Below are 18313 nucleotides of genomic sequence, written 5' to 3' on the forward strand. Positions count from 1 at the left end.
TTTAACTGAGGCATAGAATATAAGAGCAGGGAGGTTACGCTGGAACTGTATAAAACACTGGTTAGGCCACAGCTAGAGTATTGTGTGCAGTTCTGTATTCCACATTATAGGAAGGATGTGATTGCACTAGACTGAATGCAGAGAAGATTTACCAGGATACTGCCTGGGCTGGAGTAATGAGAGAGATTGGATAGGCTGGGGTTATTTTCCCTGGAGCAGAGGAGATTGAGGGGGGACATGATTGAGGTGTATAAAATTATGAGGGGCATAGATAGGGTAGACAGGCAGGAACTTTTCCCCTTGGTGAAGGGATCAATAACCAGGGGGCATAGATTTAAGGTAAGGGGCAGGAGGTTTAGAGGGGATGTGAGGAAGAATTCTTTTCACCCAGAGGGTGGTGGGAATCTGGAACACACTGCCTGAAAGGGTGGTAGAGGCAGAAACCCTCATAACATTTAAGGGATATTTGGATGTGCACTTGTGATGCCATGGCATACAAGGCTTTGGGCCTAGTGCTGGAAAATGGGATTAGAATGGTTAGGTACTTTTTTGACCGATGCAGATTTGATGGGCCAAAGGGCCTTTTTCTGTGCTGTAGGCCTCTATGACTCTACGACTCTATGAATACTGTAGACTTAATGGACTGAATCTTCCCATCCTTCCCGTGGCAGGTTTCATGGCAGGCGGGAGCAGAGAATTTAGCGGGAGCCAAAAAGTCGGAATCCCACCATTGTAAAAACAATTTGCAATTCTCCTGATGGCAAGTTAACGATGGCTGAGGTATCCCTCTGACTAGTGGCGTGAATGCTATTTGCAATTATTACCATGTTATGAATGCTCATTTCATTAGCTGCTCACCAGGATCATGTGCCGCTTTCCAATCTTGTGTCACGCCAGTGAGAAATCACTTTGGTCTGAATCTCATTTGAAAGAATGGCGCGCACAGGTCGAATCTCACTTTGTTCGCGACTTCGAGGTGAGTGCAACATACGTGGCCTACTGGCCACAGTGCTGTGCTGGTCTCGTTGTGGTGCCAGTGGAACACCACACTACTGGAGGTATAGGGATGATCTGCTCCTGTTGGGTGCTCCGTAGTCCTGGAGGACATCGCTGTGCAGTAGTACTCTGGCAGGGCTGAACATTCGGGCAGAGACCGCATTTCGACCAGGTTTGGGGGGGGAAAAGGAAAACGGTCACACATTGGGCAAAGGGGCAGGAAGGCATTGCAATTGGCTGGGGGTGGGGGAACACAGGAGGCAAAGGGGTAGGAAGGCATTGCAAGGGATTAGCAGGAGAAGGGGAACACGGGGGGCAAAGGGGCGGGAAGGCTTTGCAAGGGGGTGGAGCAGGAGTGGGGAGACAGAGGTGGAAATCTGGAGCCTGACAAGGGAAACTGAAACACTGATAAACAAGGGGATGCCACATGTATGAATGGGAGGGGTGCACGCATACTTTGGAATAGGAAAGGGGTGGGCGTGTGTTAGCGTGGCACATGAGGGATGGGTCATACGGAGACTTACAAAGGCAAGGATCGGGTTTGGGAAGGGAGACAGTGTAGTGTTCAGTCATGAAGACAATGGGGAACTCATTGAAAATCAAAGTCCTTGGTCTGGGGCTAGCAGGTCCGAGTCAGATAGTAGAGAAACTCCTTGGATTCACAGTCAGGAGTCAAAGATTAGAGACAGTCCTGGGATTCTGTGGACCTCGCAGTCAACAGTAAGAGAGTTGATTCAATCATGTGGTGCAGCAGGCCATGCTGCAGGGCTATGCATGGCGCACACTTTGTACTTCTGCTCCAGGGAGCGGCTAGAGCTGTGTGCTCGGTTGGAATAGTGCACAGCTCCTTGTGCAGGGCATCTTCAAAGTTGCTGCCAATGGGCTTGTCTGTCTCTGTCCTGGGCTGCAGATAAGATGGTGATGGTTATGGGAGGCATCTTCAGTCTGTATTTGGGGAAAACATAATCAAGTTGGGGGAGGTATGTGAAGCTTTTCTTGGGGGTTCTCCTTGGTAGTTGACTGTGCACACAGCCTCTAGGTGGGGGGGTAGAGGTCCAGATGGGGCATGGGCACTTCAGCAGTGATGGGCTCGGGGTAGGGTAGGAATGTTTACCACAACAACAGTGGGACCCAGTATTACGGCGGGAAGCTGTAGGATAACAGGAGGGAGTTCGACCTGCACACCGTAAAGTTCCAAGGGCAAATTCTGGGATGTGAACAGTGAGAGAGGGGGTGTCGAAACTGGTCTTGAAGTAATGGCACAGAACCAGCATCTTGCACTCTTGAACTAATGGCTTAGTTATAAATCAAAAGTAGAAGCAAATCTGCACAGGAGGGGTCTGAGACAGTGTAGGAGGAGCGCACTACTGGACTAAGGGGCCCTTTCTGGGGCACCCTCTAACCTATTGGCGCAATAAGGTTAAACTGGAGTCTGAGCTGAGAGAAAGGAGGAGGACCTCCTTGAGAAGCGAGTCATTCACATCCATGCCATTTTCAGCGCTGTAACAGGAAAATGTAGGAGCCTCTGATTTAACATCACATTCGCTGCATTTCAATACAATTCCTGTGTAGGAATGTGAAATTTGGGAATGTAGGCAACCGTTAAGGAGGCCAAGTGTTGCATATATGGCATCCCATCGATGGAAAACTGTCATGTGCTTTTCAGAATTGGCATTCATAATGGGCCACAGGGCATCCAGTCATTAATCATGAGCAACTTATTGTTAATTAGTATGCCAGATTTGAGATTGGAGCACTGAGCTAGGGCAGGTTACACATGTCATTAAAACCTCCTCCAACCTCTGGGATTCAGAGGCTCAGTCTCAGGGCATCTTGGTCACCTCGATGTGCCTGTTAACGCCTCAGAAACAAGGCTGCGTCAGTGACAAGGCAAGTAGGACAGAAGCCACTATTAACCATTACAACTGCTATTGGTTCAGGCTAGTGAGCTTCCCTATCACAGAATCACAGTGCAGAAGAGGCCCTTCGGCCCATTGAGCCTGCAACGACACATGAGAAACGCCTGACCTATCTACCTTATCCCATTTACCAGCATGGCCCATAGCCTTGAATGTTATGCCATGTCAAGTGCTCACCCAGGTATTTTTTAAAGGATGTGAGGCAACCTGCCTCCACCACCCTCCCAGGCAGTGCATTCCAGACCGTCACCACCCTCTGGATAAAAAGGTTTTTCCTCACATCTCCCCACTAAACCTCCTGCCCCTCACCTTGAACTTATGCCCCCTTGTGACTGACACTTCAACTAAGGGGAACAGCTGCTCACTATCCACCCTGTCCATGCCCCTCAAAATCTTGTACACCTCGATCAGGTCACCCCTCAGTCTTCTCTGCTCCAACGAAAACAACCCAAGTCTATCCAACCTCTCTTTATAATTTAAATGTTTCATCCCAGCAACATCCTGGTGAACCTCCTGTGCACCCCCTCCAGTGCAATCACATCCTTCCTATAATGTGGCGACCAGAACTACACACCGTACTCTAGCTGTGGCCTCACTAAGGTTCTATACAACTCCAACATGACCTCCCTACTTTTGTAATCTATGCCTCGATTGATAAAGGCAAGTGTCCCATATGCCTTTTTCACCACCCCACTAACGTGCCCCTCCGCCTTCAGAGATCTATGGACACACATGCCAAGGTCCCTTTGTTCCTCAGAACTTCCCAGTGCCATGCTGTTCATTGAATACTTCCTTGTCAAATTACTCCTTCCAAAGTGTATAACCCCTCACTTTTCAGGGTTAAATTCCATCTGCCACTTATCTGCCCATTTGACCATCCCGTCTATATCTTCCTGTAGCCCAAGACACTCAACCTCACTGTTAACCACCTGGCCAGTCTTTGTGTCATCCACAAACTTACTAATCCTACCCCCCCCACCCATAGTTATCTATGTCGTTTATATAAATGACAAATAATAGGGGATACAACACAGATCCCTGTGGTACGCCACTGGACACTGGCTTCCAGTCACTAAAGCATCCTTCTGTCATCACCCTCTGCCTCCTACAACTAAGCCAATTTTGAATCTACCTTATCAAATTACCCTGTATCCCATGTGCCTTTGCCTTCTTTATAAGTCTCCCATGTGGGATCTTGTCAAAGGCTTTGCTGAAATCGATATAAACTACATCAACTGCACTACCCTCATCTACACACCTAGTCACCTCCTCAAAAAATTCAATCAAATTTGTTAGGCATGACCTCCCTCTGACAAAGCCATGCTGACTATCCCTAATCAAACCTTGCCTCTCCGAGTAGAGATAGATACTCTCCTTCAGAACTTTCTCCAATAGTTTCCCTACCACTGATGTGAGACTCACTGGCCTGTAGTTCCCTGGCTTATCTCTACAACCTTTCTTAAATAGCGGAACCACATTAGCTGTTCTTCAGTCCTCTGGCATCTCCCCCGTGGCCAGGGAGGAATTAAAAATTTGGGTCAGAGCCCCTCCCTTGCCTCCCTCAGCAGCCTGGGACACATCATCCAAACCTGGAGATTGGTCCACTTTTAAGCCTGTCAACACCTCCAATACCTTGTCGCTCCCTATATCAATTTGTTAAGAACCTTGCAGTCTCTCTCCCCGAGTTCGCTACCTTCACTATGTTCATTAATCTATTCAAATTATCACTTCAGAGAGAAGGATAAAACAATTATGGATCCAGGGCTCAATGCTGCCTTTTTGAGTGTTCTACTCCAATGGAGGAGGAGGAGAACAGACAAGCGACACCAAGCGCAGCTTCAGGAGGAGGCCCCACTGAGGCCCACAGTCAAGGGAAGCCACATCAAGAACATGAGGATCAGGAGGATAGACCCAGACCATGGAGGTGACTCCCTAGACCAAGGGTCTACCGAAGAAGACTCTCCTATTTACAGATGAGTGAGAGACAATGCCGGCGTGTCTGTGCTTGTCCTGAGCTCTGGTAGATCACATCAAATATGTTCTTGAGAGGAACTAACGCCCAGTGGAGTCGGAGGTTTTCTTCTGCCAATGGCTTTGAAGGTGACCACTGCACTCAATTTCTTTGCCTTAGGGTAGTTCCAGAGATCCACAGGAGACCTATGCAGCATGTCGCACTCCACTACACATAGATGCACCAAGGAGGTCACAGATGCCCTCTACAGCAAGGCACATCACTATGTGAGGTTTACACTCGATGAAGATAGCCAGGCTGCAAGATTCATTGGTTTTGCAGCTATCTCAGGCTTCACAAGAGTGCAGGATGCAATCAGCTATGCCCATGTCGCTTTAAGGCCTTTATGGCAGCAGCCCCTAATGTTTATTAACTGCGAAGGCTATCATTCCATCATGTTCAACTGGCATACGATCATTGGAAGCACATCATGCACATTTGTGCCAGGTACCCTGGTAGTTGTCATGACTCATATATCCTGAGTCACTCCCAGGTGCCTCAGATATTCAGAGGGTCTGAGCACCTGCATGGATTGCTGGTTGGGGATAAGCAATTCCTACTGAAACGCTGGCTCATGACACGTGTGTGTTGACCTCGTAGCTCTCCTCCGAAGCACTCTAACGCAGCTCACAGCTCCTCACAGTCCCTAATCGAGCAGATCATTGGTATTCTGAAGATGCACTTCCGATGTTTGGACCACACAAGTGGCACACCGCAGTACACTCCAGATAGGGTATCCCACATCATCGTGGTCTGTTGCACCCTTCACAACCTGGCACTGCAAAAAGGTGATCGCTTGCCAGAGGGTGAAATCGAGGAGGATGAGAGTTCCTTGGAGGATGAAGAGCAGAAGGCCCAGGAATCTGAGGAGGGTGCTGAGGGTCAGCTTTCACGGGACAACACCATCTAGGAAGCAAGACATGGAAGATGTGGCCGTGCCACTTTAATTGCTACCGGATTCCAGAAGGAGTAAAATGAAGGCAAGGGGGGATGGCCACATTTCTCCTGGCCCTGAATTGCATTCCATTGCATTGAAAAGGATGCCCAACCAGTCACTTTGAGAACAAGCTCAGCATTGAGACATGCACCTTCCGACCTCATGATTCACCAGGCCATGATCTCTAAGAAGGTCAACTGTGCACCCTGTATGCGCTCCTGGGAAATGAGTCTCGACACAAAAGGAGAATGCTGTGGCAACTTACTTGATGCAGTTGTCACCACATTAATGAAAAAGCAGAGTGGCCAGTGAGATTAGGACATGTATGGGGGATATCATCCTCCCGTCCAGGTCTTGTCCTTTGGCACTACCATTGAGGAGACAGAACTGCCGCTAGTCCCTCAAGGCTGCTGAGCTGCCCTCACCCAATGCTATGTCGTGAAGAAAAAGGGTCACAAGCGCGTTGCTCACACTTGCAAAACAATTTTTAACACATTTCCCTGACAACACATAAGGGTGCGGAAACTATCTTCAGTGAGGTTGACATCAGATGAATTTGAATCCCACAAAGAGACCATCACTGACTCTTTTTATTCATTCATGGGATGTGGGCGTCGCTGGCTGGGCCAGCATTTATTACTCATCCCTAATTGCCCTTGAGAAGGCAGTGATGAGCGGCATTCTTAAACTGCTGCAGTCCATGCAGTGTAGGTACATCCACAGTGCTGTTAGAGAGGATTCCAGGATTTTGACCCAGTGACAGTGAAGGAACGGCAATATATTTCCAAATCAGGGTGGTGAGTGGCTTGGAGTGGAATTTCCAGGTAGTGGTGTTCCCATGTGTCTGCTGCCCTTCTAGATGGTAGTGATCGTGGGTTTGGAAGGTACTGCCTAAGAAGCCTTGGTTAATTACTGCAGTGGATCTTGTAGATGGTACAAACTGCTGCCACCTTGTGCCGGAGGTGGAGGGAGTGAATGTTTGTGACTGTGGTGCCAATCAAGCGGGCTGCTTTGTCCTGGATGGTGTCAAGCTTCTTGAATGTTTTTGGAGCTGCACTCATCCAGGCAAGTGGAGAGTATTCCATTGCACTCCTGGCTCGTGCCTTGTAGATGGTGGACAGGCTTTGAGGAGTCAGGAGATGAGTTAATCGCCAAAGGATTTCTAGCCTCTGACCTGCTCTTATAGCACAGTATTTATATGGTCATTCCAGTTCAGTTTCTGGTCAATGATAACCCCCAGGTTGTTGATATTCAGGGATTCAACGATGGTAATGCCATTGAGTGTCAAGGGGCGATGGTTAAATTCTCTCTTGTTGGAGATGGTCATTACCTGGCACTTGTGTGGCGCGAATGTTACTTGCCACTTGTCAGCCCAAGCCTGGATATTGTCCAGGTCTTGGTACGTTTGGACATGGACTGCTACCCTATCTGAGGAGTTGTGAATGGTGCTAAACATTGTGCAATCATCAGCGAACATCCCCACTTCTGACTTTATGGTGGAAGGAAGTTCATTGATGAAGCAGTTGAAGATGGTTGGGACTAGGACACTGCACTGAGGAACTGCAGTGATGTCCTGGAACTGAGATGACTGACCTCCAACAACCACAACCACCTTCCTTTCTGCTAGGTATGCCTCTATCCAGCGGAGGGTTTTCCCCTGATTCCCGTTGACTCCAGTTTTGTTAGGGCTCCTTGATGTCACACTCGGTCAAATGCTGCCTTGATGTCAAGGGCAGTCACTCTCACCTCACCTCTGTGGAGTTCAGCGCCATTCACGACTGGATGTGGCAAGACTGCAGAACTTGGATCTGATCCATTGGTTGCACAATCGCTTAGCTGTGTCTATTGCTTGCTGCTTATGCTGTTTGGCACGCAAGTAGTCCTGTGTTGTAGCTTCACAACGTTAACATCTCATTTTTAGGTATGGCTAGTGCTGCTCCTGGCATCCCCTCCTGCAATCTTCATTGAACCAGGGTTGATCTCTTGGCTTAGTGGTAAAAGAAGAGTGGGAGATAGGTAAGATCTCGCAGCAGGCCAGCAGTCTGTTGTCCAAAACACTGCTAGGTGTTGATGCGCCGCCCTGGGGGAGTTTGCAGTACCTGTGTGGAGTATGAACCTACTGTCCTCTCCCAGGATGACAGCATTTGTCCTGCCCTCACTGTCACTTTACCAATGCCCTTGCAATTACTTGCCACCCATGCCCAAGTTGTGCAGCCTGAAATTCAGGCCTTCTAAAGCCCAAGTTGCAAGACCATTTACATTTTTCCCGCATTGAAGATCATCAGCCTTCCACCAACCATGCTGCAGCCACTGGGGTAGCATTAGGTCAGGCAAAGGCACATACAAGACAGGCACTAAGGGGAATGCAAAAGGCTGATAAGTTGAATTTTGAATGGAATATGATTGATGAATTTCATTGGGAATATTTATTTGCTGGTGGCTTTTATTTCAGCCTGTGGATGCTGTGATGGCCCGTAACAGAGGGAAGATAAGATGTTGAATGGGGACTTGAGATTGTATTCACTGATACAGCAGTTAGATGAGCCAATCACGAAAAGGAACGTGTTGGTTGCTTCTTCCTTCTCCTCCCTCCTCCTCAGCTGCTCCCCACATATCTGTTGACAAAGACTTAGCCCTCGTGATGGCAAAGTTGTGCAAGGTGCTGCAGTCCACAAGAAATCATCAGAAGCACTCTACCGAGTACTGCAGGACTCCTCCAGAATGGTCCAGATAGTCAGACATTGTTTAACCCCAACGGTGTGTGATCAATGATATTTCATGTAGCAGTATGACTCTGGTTGTATGCATGCTGCCCAGATATGTGTGGATTGCCCACTGCAGTGAAAGGGAGGTAGTGAAAATTGGAAGGAAACTAAAACAATGTAAAGATGCAAAGTTAGATTGCACCAATTCAAAAAAGCAAACCAAAAAGCTGAACAATCCGTGCATTAAGTTATGTTTGGAAAAAGCAGTCCTGATAGAATAGAACAGTACTTCACAGAGGGAGGCTGTTTGACCTATCAAATTTGTACCGGCCTTTTCAAAGAGCAATTCAATTAGTCCAACTCCCCTGCTCTTTCCCCATATCCCTGCAGTTTTTTCCTCCAAGTGTTTATGAGAGAAAAATGATTGAATAGCTGGGGGAAAGGCGAGACCATTATTTAATAATTATGGTAAAATAGGTTAGGGATAATATAGCTTTTTTTTCTTTTTTGATTAACATTCCTTCAATTAAGTCTTGCTATCAATAATTGATCAATATGGAGAAAGATTAAATTTTATTTCAATTTCTTGCTGTAGAAATAACTTAAAACATTTGCCGAAGCATTTGCAATTTAACAGAAAGCACTAAAGGCAATAGACACTGTAGGAGATATCCTATATTTACTGTATTTTGTTAAGAGAATGACAAGATTTTGTTTTATCAATCTAAGCCAATTAACTATAATTGTTTGCTTTGTGACATTGATCATGGAATACTAGTGATAGTACAAATCAGTTGTTATTGCAGCAGTTTACCCAGGAGGTTACATAGACCTGGAGAGCTGAAACTCTTGGTTGGGTGTTCTAAATCTAGTTTGTGATAGAAACACTGACCTCTGTAGTTCAATTATAAATAATCCATCTTGGAGAAGGTTAGCACACAACTGGATGAAATATTTTTCGATTTTAAGTTAAGGTAAACAAAACTGGGTTAGACATGAAGAGCTCATATGATGCTCTGATGCATATGGTAAATACTTAATTTGAAAATGATTATATTTTCTTGATAAGTAGAAAATGTGGTTATCTTAAAATGGGCACCAGTAATAATATTTATGCAGTGAAGTTTGAACCATGTTTGGATAACAGCAGAAGGCTAGACCCCCTGTAGTTGTGAGGTTAAGGACAATCCGTCCATATGTACAGGTCACTAAGTGGTTGCTTTTTTTCTTCAAAGCTCTCATTCGCAATGCAGGGAAGGTTTTGAATGGTACCCCTGTTCTTAATAGGGTTACTACTATTGGGAGGGGAGGAAATGGAACAGTAGTGTTGCTTTTAATTGCGATCTCTTAAAGAAGGTCTTCTGTTATCCAACAGCAGAAAATGCCAGATTTTTTGAGAAGGAACAAGCATTCTCAGGTTTTCAGATGCATCTGTGTCAAAGGCAAGTTGAGGAGGGAGTGACTTTTGAAAACAGAAAGCAGGAGGCTACATAAGAGCATTATTTGTGTTGTGTGGTAGTAGTAAAAGCTGTAATTGAAGCTTGTACTATTCCACATAGTATCAGAAGATGCTTAATGACCTTTCCAGGGTGGGCAAGGTAAGTCCAGGCTGGTCATACAACCTTCAGTTATCCAGTCATACAGTCTCAGTCATCCAGCCATACAGCCTTCAGTTATCCAGTCACATAGCCTTCAGTTATCTCCTCACTATCTGTTGTCCTCCTGTTCTCCTTAAATCTCTGTCTGAATATAAACTCCCTCAACCATTTTCATAGCCATCTCTTCAACCAAGGCATCTATACCTTAATGGTCTTCATCAGTGACAAGACCATCTTTGACTGCTTCCTTCTATCCCTTGCTACACAGATGACCCTAAGTAATCTCATTTCCGTATGTGTCTGACTCTGAAATAAACTATTCGCCAAGTCACTTAATAACTGCACTTTCACACTCCCAATGGTCTTCCATTCAACATACTATTTTGAAGCTGTTGCCTGCTTAACCAGTGGCTCACCTCCATCTTTTATACCCTAATTCCCATCAGTACCTGTTTTCTTTCCCATCCTGGTCATTCCCTGTTAACGGGTTTGATCTTTGCTCTCTCAAGTCCAATAGCTGCACACACGAGCCTAGCTGGCACACAACTGGTTTTGCCGCCTTGCATTACCAGATCTGGTTGAACAACATTGAGGCTGGTATTTTCTGGCCCCTCCCGCCGGCGGGATCCTCCAGTCCCACTGAAGTCACTGGACATTTGAATGGCCAGCTGCATTTTCCAGCCCTACCCCCAAAATTCCACCCTAAGTGTCATCGCACTATCCTGTGCTAAAACCAACCACCACTTCAGCAGTATCTTGGAAAGCAAAGGTTTCATTTCCCTGGCATCTTTTCTCCTCTAACAGCCATTTCCTTAAACCCCTTCCCTTACTCTACCCTCACCCCAACAAGTCCCAGGAACTCATGGCTTCTTTGGACAGTAACATTCTTAGTCTCATTCAGCTGTCTTATCTGCTCCCCCACATTCCATTGCTCACCAAGCCAAATCTCCCTAATCCTGAACCCATATCTTTCTCCAGTTTCTCATCTCTTCTCATGACTTTCTCAAGTTCATCTTATCCATGGGACCCACCTGCTGTCCCTGGACCTTTAGTCCCACTAAACTGTTGACCACTCCACTTCCCTTCCTTGTCCCCATGCTAGTTGGCATTTTAAATGGTCACCTCTCATTGGGTACTGTCCTCCTCCCTGTCATCATTCCCCTTCTCAAATAAACCTCCCTTGAACACCACCCTCCCCTGACCACATCACTGTAAACAATCTCCAACTCCCTTTCCTCGAGTTTTTGAATGTGCTGTTGCCTCCCAAATTAATGCTCATCTTTCCCTCAACATATCTGAAAGTCTCCAATCTGGTTTCACACCTGTCACAGCGCAGAAAAACCCTAATCATAGTCACAAATGGCATCCTCAATGGCTGTGACTGTGTTGCTAACATAAAACAAGGAAATGATGGAAATATTCGGCAGGTCTGGCAGCTTCTGAGAGAGAAACAGTTAACGTTTTATGTCTATAACTTTTCTTCAGATTTCCAGCATCCATAATATTTTGCTCTCGCTCACTAGCACCGTTCTTTCTGAGCTAAGTTGGATTCCAGCTTCCCAACACATCAAATTCTAAATATCCCACCCTTGTGATTAAATCCTTTGCCTCACCATACCTCTGTATCCTTCCATCAGCCCTACCAACACCCAAATCTCAGTTTCTTGAATTCCTTCCTTCCTTTGCCCCAACATTAGTGGCTGTGCCTTCTGCTGTCTAAGTCCTATGTTGTTGAATTCTCTTCCTAAACCCTCTTCCACTCTACTACCCTCTCCTCCCGCATAAAATGCACCTCCTTGATCAGTCTCTTAGTCACCCCTTCGAATGATGTTTCATTCTTTTGGCTCATTGGCCATTCTTGTTTCATTACTCTCCAGTGAAGTGCCTTGGGATGCTGTTTTATGTTAGAGATGATGAATACAAAAGTTGTCATTGCCATTGTCAGATGAATTGGATTTGAACTCAAAACACAGAATCAATTTCAACACACCACTCAGCCCCCAGTTATTAAAAACAAAAATAAAAATAGCTGGAAAAACTCAGCAGGTCTGACAGCATCTGTGGAAAGGAATACAGTTAATGTTTCGGGTCCATTTCGAGTCCGAATGACTCTTCACCAGAACAGTTATTAAAACTTTGCTTGCAGATTGCAATTTAAGCTTATTACATACTGGGTGTTTTTTCTTTTGTTAAATCATGTATACAAGAATGGTTTCATATGGTAATGTATTAATATTTTGTGCAGCTGCACCTTATTAGCAGTGTTTTCTGAATTTGTCGAATTTTTGTTTGGTTCTAGAATGGTTCTTCTAGAAACTAAAGGAGCATCCTGTGTGAGATATTGACATAAGAAAAATGCTATTGGAAACCCAGTTCAGATTGTATCAAATCATGTGAAAACAGTTGAATTTCAACCTGTTGAGATTTGGATTCAATTACACATTTTTTTCCTAAAATAAAAAAAAGATTGTGTGTCTCAGTTTCTGAGATGCTGAAAGAATAAGCCAAAGATTTAAAAGTTATGCTTTGTTTTCCTGATCACCTATGTATCACACTAGGTACATGGTGATTCAGGTTTACCAGGACTCGTTAGTAAATCACCTACCACAAAGCAATAGGAATGTGGAATCATTTTGTTTAGGTACTATGGGGATGAACTTCCTTGCCATTTCCAGTCTATTTACAATGCGGAAGATAGAAACAGGAATGGGTCATTCTGCCACTTGCTCATGCTCTGCCATTCATGGCTGAACTGAAACCGAACTTCCTTTACCAGCCTTGGCTCTATATCCCTTAATATGCTTGGCTAGCAAAAACCTATTGATCTCAGGAGTATAAGTATTAATTGAGCTAGTATCTGAGTTGAACCACTGCTACACTCATTGTTAGTGACACTTGAGTTCTGTGAGGTTCAGCACTGTCAAGGTTGGCTGATGAAAGTGGAAGTAAGGACCTCCTAACATACTTTTATATGTTTTATTAACTATTGTTCTTCTTCCCCCTGACTTGAAAATACCTTACAAAATCACTATGGTTTCTGTTTGAAGGTTTCCACTTTATGCTTTTCATTCCTTAGGTCTTTCAGCAGCCAAACTGCTGACAGAATCTGGGCAGAAGGTGGTGGTACTGGAAGCCCGTGACAGGGTTGGAGGCAGGACATTTACAGTCAGAGTGAGTATGAACCATTGCAAAATAAACTCTCCGCATGTGTTGCTCTCTTTTGGTTGCCACCTTTTAGCAAATCAAAAGTAGGTCTGTGGGCAGGTAAGTGGCAGGAATCATAGCTTGGGTTCTGAAGTTTTTTTTTCTGCCAAAAAGAAATAATTGAAAACTTCAATAACCTTAATAACTAAAAGCTGCATATCTTTATCATATCAGGTAATTTTGAAAATACTTTTAAAAATCAGACTTTTATTGATCTAGAGTACTGAGTACTGTTTCAAAGATATAAAGAAGGACAGAGATTGCTTGAGCCTTCCACTTACTTCCAGCAAAGCTGTCCCTTCAAATCTCCTCCAATTGTCCCACGGCTGTACTGTCCTGGTTCAACACAGGCGTCATTAACATCCAAGTCTAGCTACCTCGGGTCAGAACTTTCCTGGTTCTAATGTTCTTTAACTCATTTTGCATTTCTCTTTCTCTCTCTCTTCTCAGCCTAGCTTTCCTTAGAAGTTCAAATCACTGTAAAGAGTCCTTCAGTTAACAAGAGGTATAAACTCTTTTAGCTAGCAAACAAAATTTCAACTGAATTCTGCCAGAAGGAGATGTTCCTTGTTCTGCAGCCAGATTGTTCTAAACTAAAACTAAATACCAAACTGCTTGATCGCAGAACCACATCCAGGGACCGACTCACCCATATAATTAGCTTCTGGTTGACCTTTTTCCCTATTGTTTATCTAGCTCAGGCTTGTCTAAACTGTGGCCCGCCAGGCCTTTCTATCCGGCCTGCGACCCCATGTTTAAAATGCTGGTAAGTAAATTCGAAGATTCTGCATGTTTCTGCTCCTCCAATTACAGGCTGCTTCTCTTGCACCTTTGCTGCTGATAGGATCACTACGATCACTATGGAGAGAACCAGTCTCTGACTGGAGGATCAGCTTCAGGCCGAGGCTTGAAAAAATGGCATGACGGTAGTGGTGAGTCTGCTGTGGAGGGAGGGAGGTTTTCAGGGAGCGGGGAAGAGACAGTGTCTCTACCAAGTATGGGGGGGAAGAAGGTGTCTACTGAGCTGGGGTTGGGGGGAGAGGGTGTCTACCGATGGGGGAGAGAGAGAATCTACCAAGTTTGGGGGAGGGTGGGGGAGAGTGTCTACCAAGTTTGTGGGGTGGGGGGGGAGAGAGAGAATGTCTACCAAGTTTGGGGGAGTGAGGAGGGGAGGGAGAGAGAGACAGTGTCTACCAAGGGGCTGGGGTGGGGGAGAGAGTGTGTCTACCAAGTTGGGGGAGAAAGTGAGAGTAGCTGCAGGTGGTGGTGGGGGAGAGAGAGAGAGAGAGGGGCTGCATTTTTGAAATTCATGTTTAATGTCGCGCCAAACTTTATCTTTCCGAAATTTGCTCTTCAGCCCTTGAGTGAGAAAAACATTGAAATTTGGGCAAGCCTGGTCTAGCCTTTAGCTCCTTCATTCAATACATTGCTGAACTTCCTTCCCACTTACATTGGGACCAGTTGACCAATGTTAAAGCTGAAACAAGGCACACATGCAGCCTCATTAAATATTTAAATGAGGGTTCCACCAGTTGAAAATGAGTAGGTCAGTCACTTTCCAACCCCCAGTCCCCAGCCCCCGCCTACTCCATCTCTGTTAAAACCAGAAGTGGGCTCTTTTCAGGCTGGTTGTGTTCAGGGTTGAAATTTCCGAAGTTTTAACGCCCCAGTCAATCTAAACCCACCTGTTTTGGGTTTTAAAATTGCCCCCACTGTTTCTGCAGCTTGGATCATCTTAATCAGTTTCTTAGTTCCACCTTTTAATACCCATGTTTTGAGGAAAAACCCCACGTCTTTCACCCTGCTCCTTCTGGTATAGCTCCCATCTTAGCATCTTCACACCTAAGGAGTGTAGTCATGAATGTGTCTGGTGGACAGCTGCTTCAAACTATTCATCTCTTGTTTTGGCTGGACTATATCAAGTGTTACTGGGTCTCACTCTGCTCTGCTCTGCTAAAACTGCAAACTACTCCAGGGTCATCCTGGAGTGCAAAGATAAACTCCTCGGATTATTTCCTGCACTCCCGCTGCCTTTGTATGTCTCGCTTCTTATCTACGTAACCTATATAATCCTCCCCTTGACACTTCTTGTATATTCTCTCCACCCACCAGACAACTTGAAGGAGTAACTGAAAATTCCTTTGAATTCATTACTGTCATGTGAGGGTTCTCCTGCAACAATGAGGAATGATGACTTGTAAATATTTGTAGTTTAAAAGGCATTGTGAAACAATAGGTCAAAAATGCACAAACGTACATCACCTTAATTTCCAGATATTTAACCTTTTTCGGACAGATATTGTTATGTATTGAATGTCTTGTTTAGCTTGTTGTACATAGCATTATATGATTGCAGAATCCATGTTGTTTTCTTAGTTCCGTTACTGCAGTAGAATAAATGAGAGCTGCAATGTTCAATCCACGCCTCCGGGAGTATTGATTAGTCTAAAACATTATCAGCCGTACCAATATTAAAACATAAATTGGCGAGGAGGATGATGGACCTTTGCGGTCAGGCCACTCGAAAAGTGAAACAGCTCGGAAAAGGAAATTACAAAAAGCAAATTACTAGTTTTAAAAAAAAGCGTGCCTACTCTCCTGGAACACTTCCGAAGTTCAGACAAAAGGTGAAGGCGAAGATAAAAAGACAAAAAGGGAAGAAATTGCTGCTGTGCTTTTCTGAACAAGAACGAAGTTTAGGAAAAAAAAGCAAAGCAGCCACGTTTGCAGAAAGAAAAGAGACTCACGATTGCGGGGATCCCGAGAGAGCGCAAGAAAAATACAGCGACAGGGCCGCCAGCTGCAGACAGCCTCCCAGATTCCAAATATACAGGACAGGCAGGGTTCAAAAAGAAGACACAGAGAGAAGAATATGCTACAGTTTTTAAAAAGTTTAAAAGCTTACATTAAGGGAAGGTCCACAATTGCTGTAGAGCTCGCCAAAACCCGAAAAGCATGGGAAAAAATATAGAAACATAACCGGCAGCTACTGACAGCCTGAGTTTAAAAAAAAATTATTGTCTTAAAGTGGGAACAGAATTTAAAGTGGTAACTACAAAAAAATGAAATGACAGTAGACAAAAAGTAACTGACGAAGAAGAGAAAATAAAAGGCCAGAAATGACTACAATTACTGGATCTATGGGATATTTCGATGAGACTGTGGAACAGCGGAGCTCCTACACTGAACACTTTGAGCTTTTTGCCCTTGCAAATGGAATTGAGAATGATCGAAAGGTGGTAACTTAAGTGTGATGGGAGCTAAAGCCTCTGGCTTATTAAGAAGTTTGGTGCTGCCCGACAAACCTGGCACAAAATCGAATGAGGACATTGTAAAAGTCCCGGAGACACATTTTCCCCCTAAGCCACTTGTCTAAGCAGAAAGATTTAGGTTTCACAAAAGAAACCAAGAGGGGGAAACAATTGCGCAGTATGTAAAAATCTCACTGAACATCGTGAATTCAAGGAAGTAGAGTCATAGAGGTCTACAGCACAGAAAAAGGCCCTTTGGCCCATCGATTCTGCGTCGGTCAAATAAGTACCTAACTACTCTAATCCCATTTTCCAGCACTAGGCCCATAGCCTTGTATGCCATGGCATCACAAGTGCACAACCAAATACCTCTTAAATGTTATGAGGGTATCTGCCTCTACCACCCTTTCAGGCAGTGAGTTCCAGATTCCCACCACCCTCTGGGTGAAAAGAATTCTTCCTCACATCCCCTCTAAACCTCCTGCCCCTTACCTTAAATCTATGCCCCCAGTTATTGATCCCTCCACCAAGGGGAAAAGTTCCTCCCTGTCTACTCTATCTGTGCCCCTCATAATTTTATACACCTCAATCATGTCACCCCTCAATCTCCTCTGCTCCAGGGAAAATAACCCCAGCCTATCCAATCTCTCCTCATAACTAAAACTCTCCAGCCCAGGCAACATCCTGGTAAATCTCCTCTGCACTCTGTCTAGTGCAATCACATCCTTCCTATAATGCGGATTCTAGAACTGCACAAAATACTCTAGCTGTGGCCTAACCAGTGTTTTATACAGTTCCAGCATAACCTCCCGGCTCTTATTTTCCATGCCTTGGCTAATAAAGGCAAGTATCCCATATGCCTTCTTAACCAGCTTATCTACCTGTCCCGCTACCTTAAGGGACTGGTGGACATGCACACCAAGGTCCCTCTGATCCTTGGTACTTCCCAGGGCTCTACCATTCATCGTGTATTCCCGTGCCTTGTTTGTCCTGCCCAAGTGCATCACCTCACACTTATCCGGATTAAATTCAATTTGCCACTGACCAGCCCGTCTATATCCTCCTGTGATCTCACTATTTACCACCCCACCAATTTTTATGTCATCTGCGAACTTACTGACCAACCCTCCTACATTCAAGTCCAAATCGTTTATATATACCACAAACAACAAGGAACCCAACACCGATCCCTATGGAACCCTACTAGACATAGCCATCCAGTCACAAAAACACCCCTCGACCATCACCCAGTGCTTCCTGCCACTCAGCCAATTCTGGATCCAATTTGCCAAAGTGCCTTGGATCCCATGGGCTCTTACCTTCATTATCAGTCTTCCATGGGGGACCTTATCAAAAGCCTTGCTGAAGTCCAAGTAGACTACGTCAAATGCATTGCCCTCATCTATACACCTGGTCACCTCTTCGAAAAATTCAATCAAATTGGTCAGACATGACCTCGCCTTAACAAAACCATGCTGACTGTCCTTGATTAATCCCTGCCTCTCCAAGTGTAGATTAATTCTGTCCCTCAGAATTGCTTCCAATAGTTGCCCCACCACTGCGGTTAGACTGAGCCTGTAGTTCCCTGGCTTATCCCTTCCTCTCTTCTTGAATAACGGTACCACATTGGCTGTCCTCCAGTCCTCTGGCACATCTCCTGTGGCCAGAGAGGTGTTGAAAATTATTGCCAGC

The 18313-nt window shown here is 45.1% G+C and overlaps 1 protein-coding gene across 1 annotated transcript in view; it reads left to right on the forward strand.

Moving 5' to 3' along the window:
• Positions 1 to 18313, forward strand: part of mao (monoamine oxidase) — a 210105-nt gene that overhangs the window by 57468 nt on the left and 134324 nt on the right. The window contains exon 2 of the mRNA XM_078559723.1: positions 13243 to 13337. Within this exon, the coding sequence (XP_078415849.1) occupies positions 13243 to 13337 (95 nt within the window). The remainder of the gene's footprint in view (positions 1 to 13242; positions 13338 to 18313) is intronic.

Source organism: Cetorhinus maximus, chromosome 16 (assembly GCF_964194155.1).
Source record: "Cetorhinus maximus chromosome 16, sCetMax3.hap1.1, whole genome shotgun sequence".
Lineage (NCBI taxonomy): Eukaryota > Metazoa > Chordata > Chondrichthyes > Lamniformes > Cetorhinidae > Cetorhinus > Cetorhinus maximus.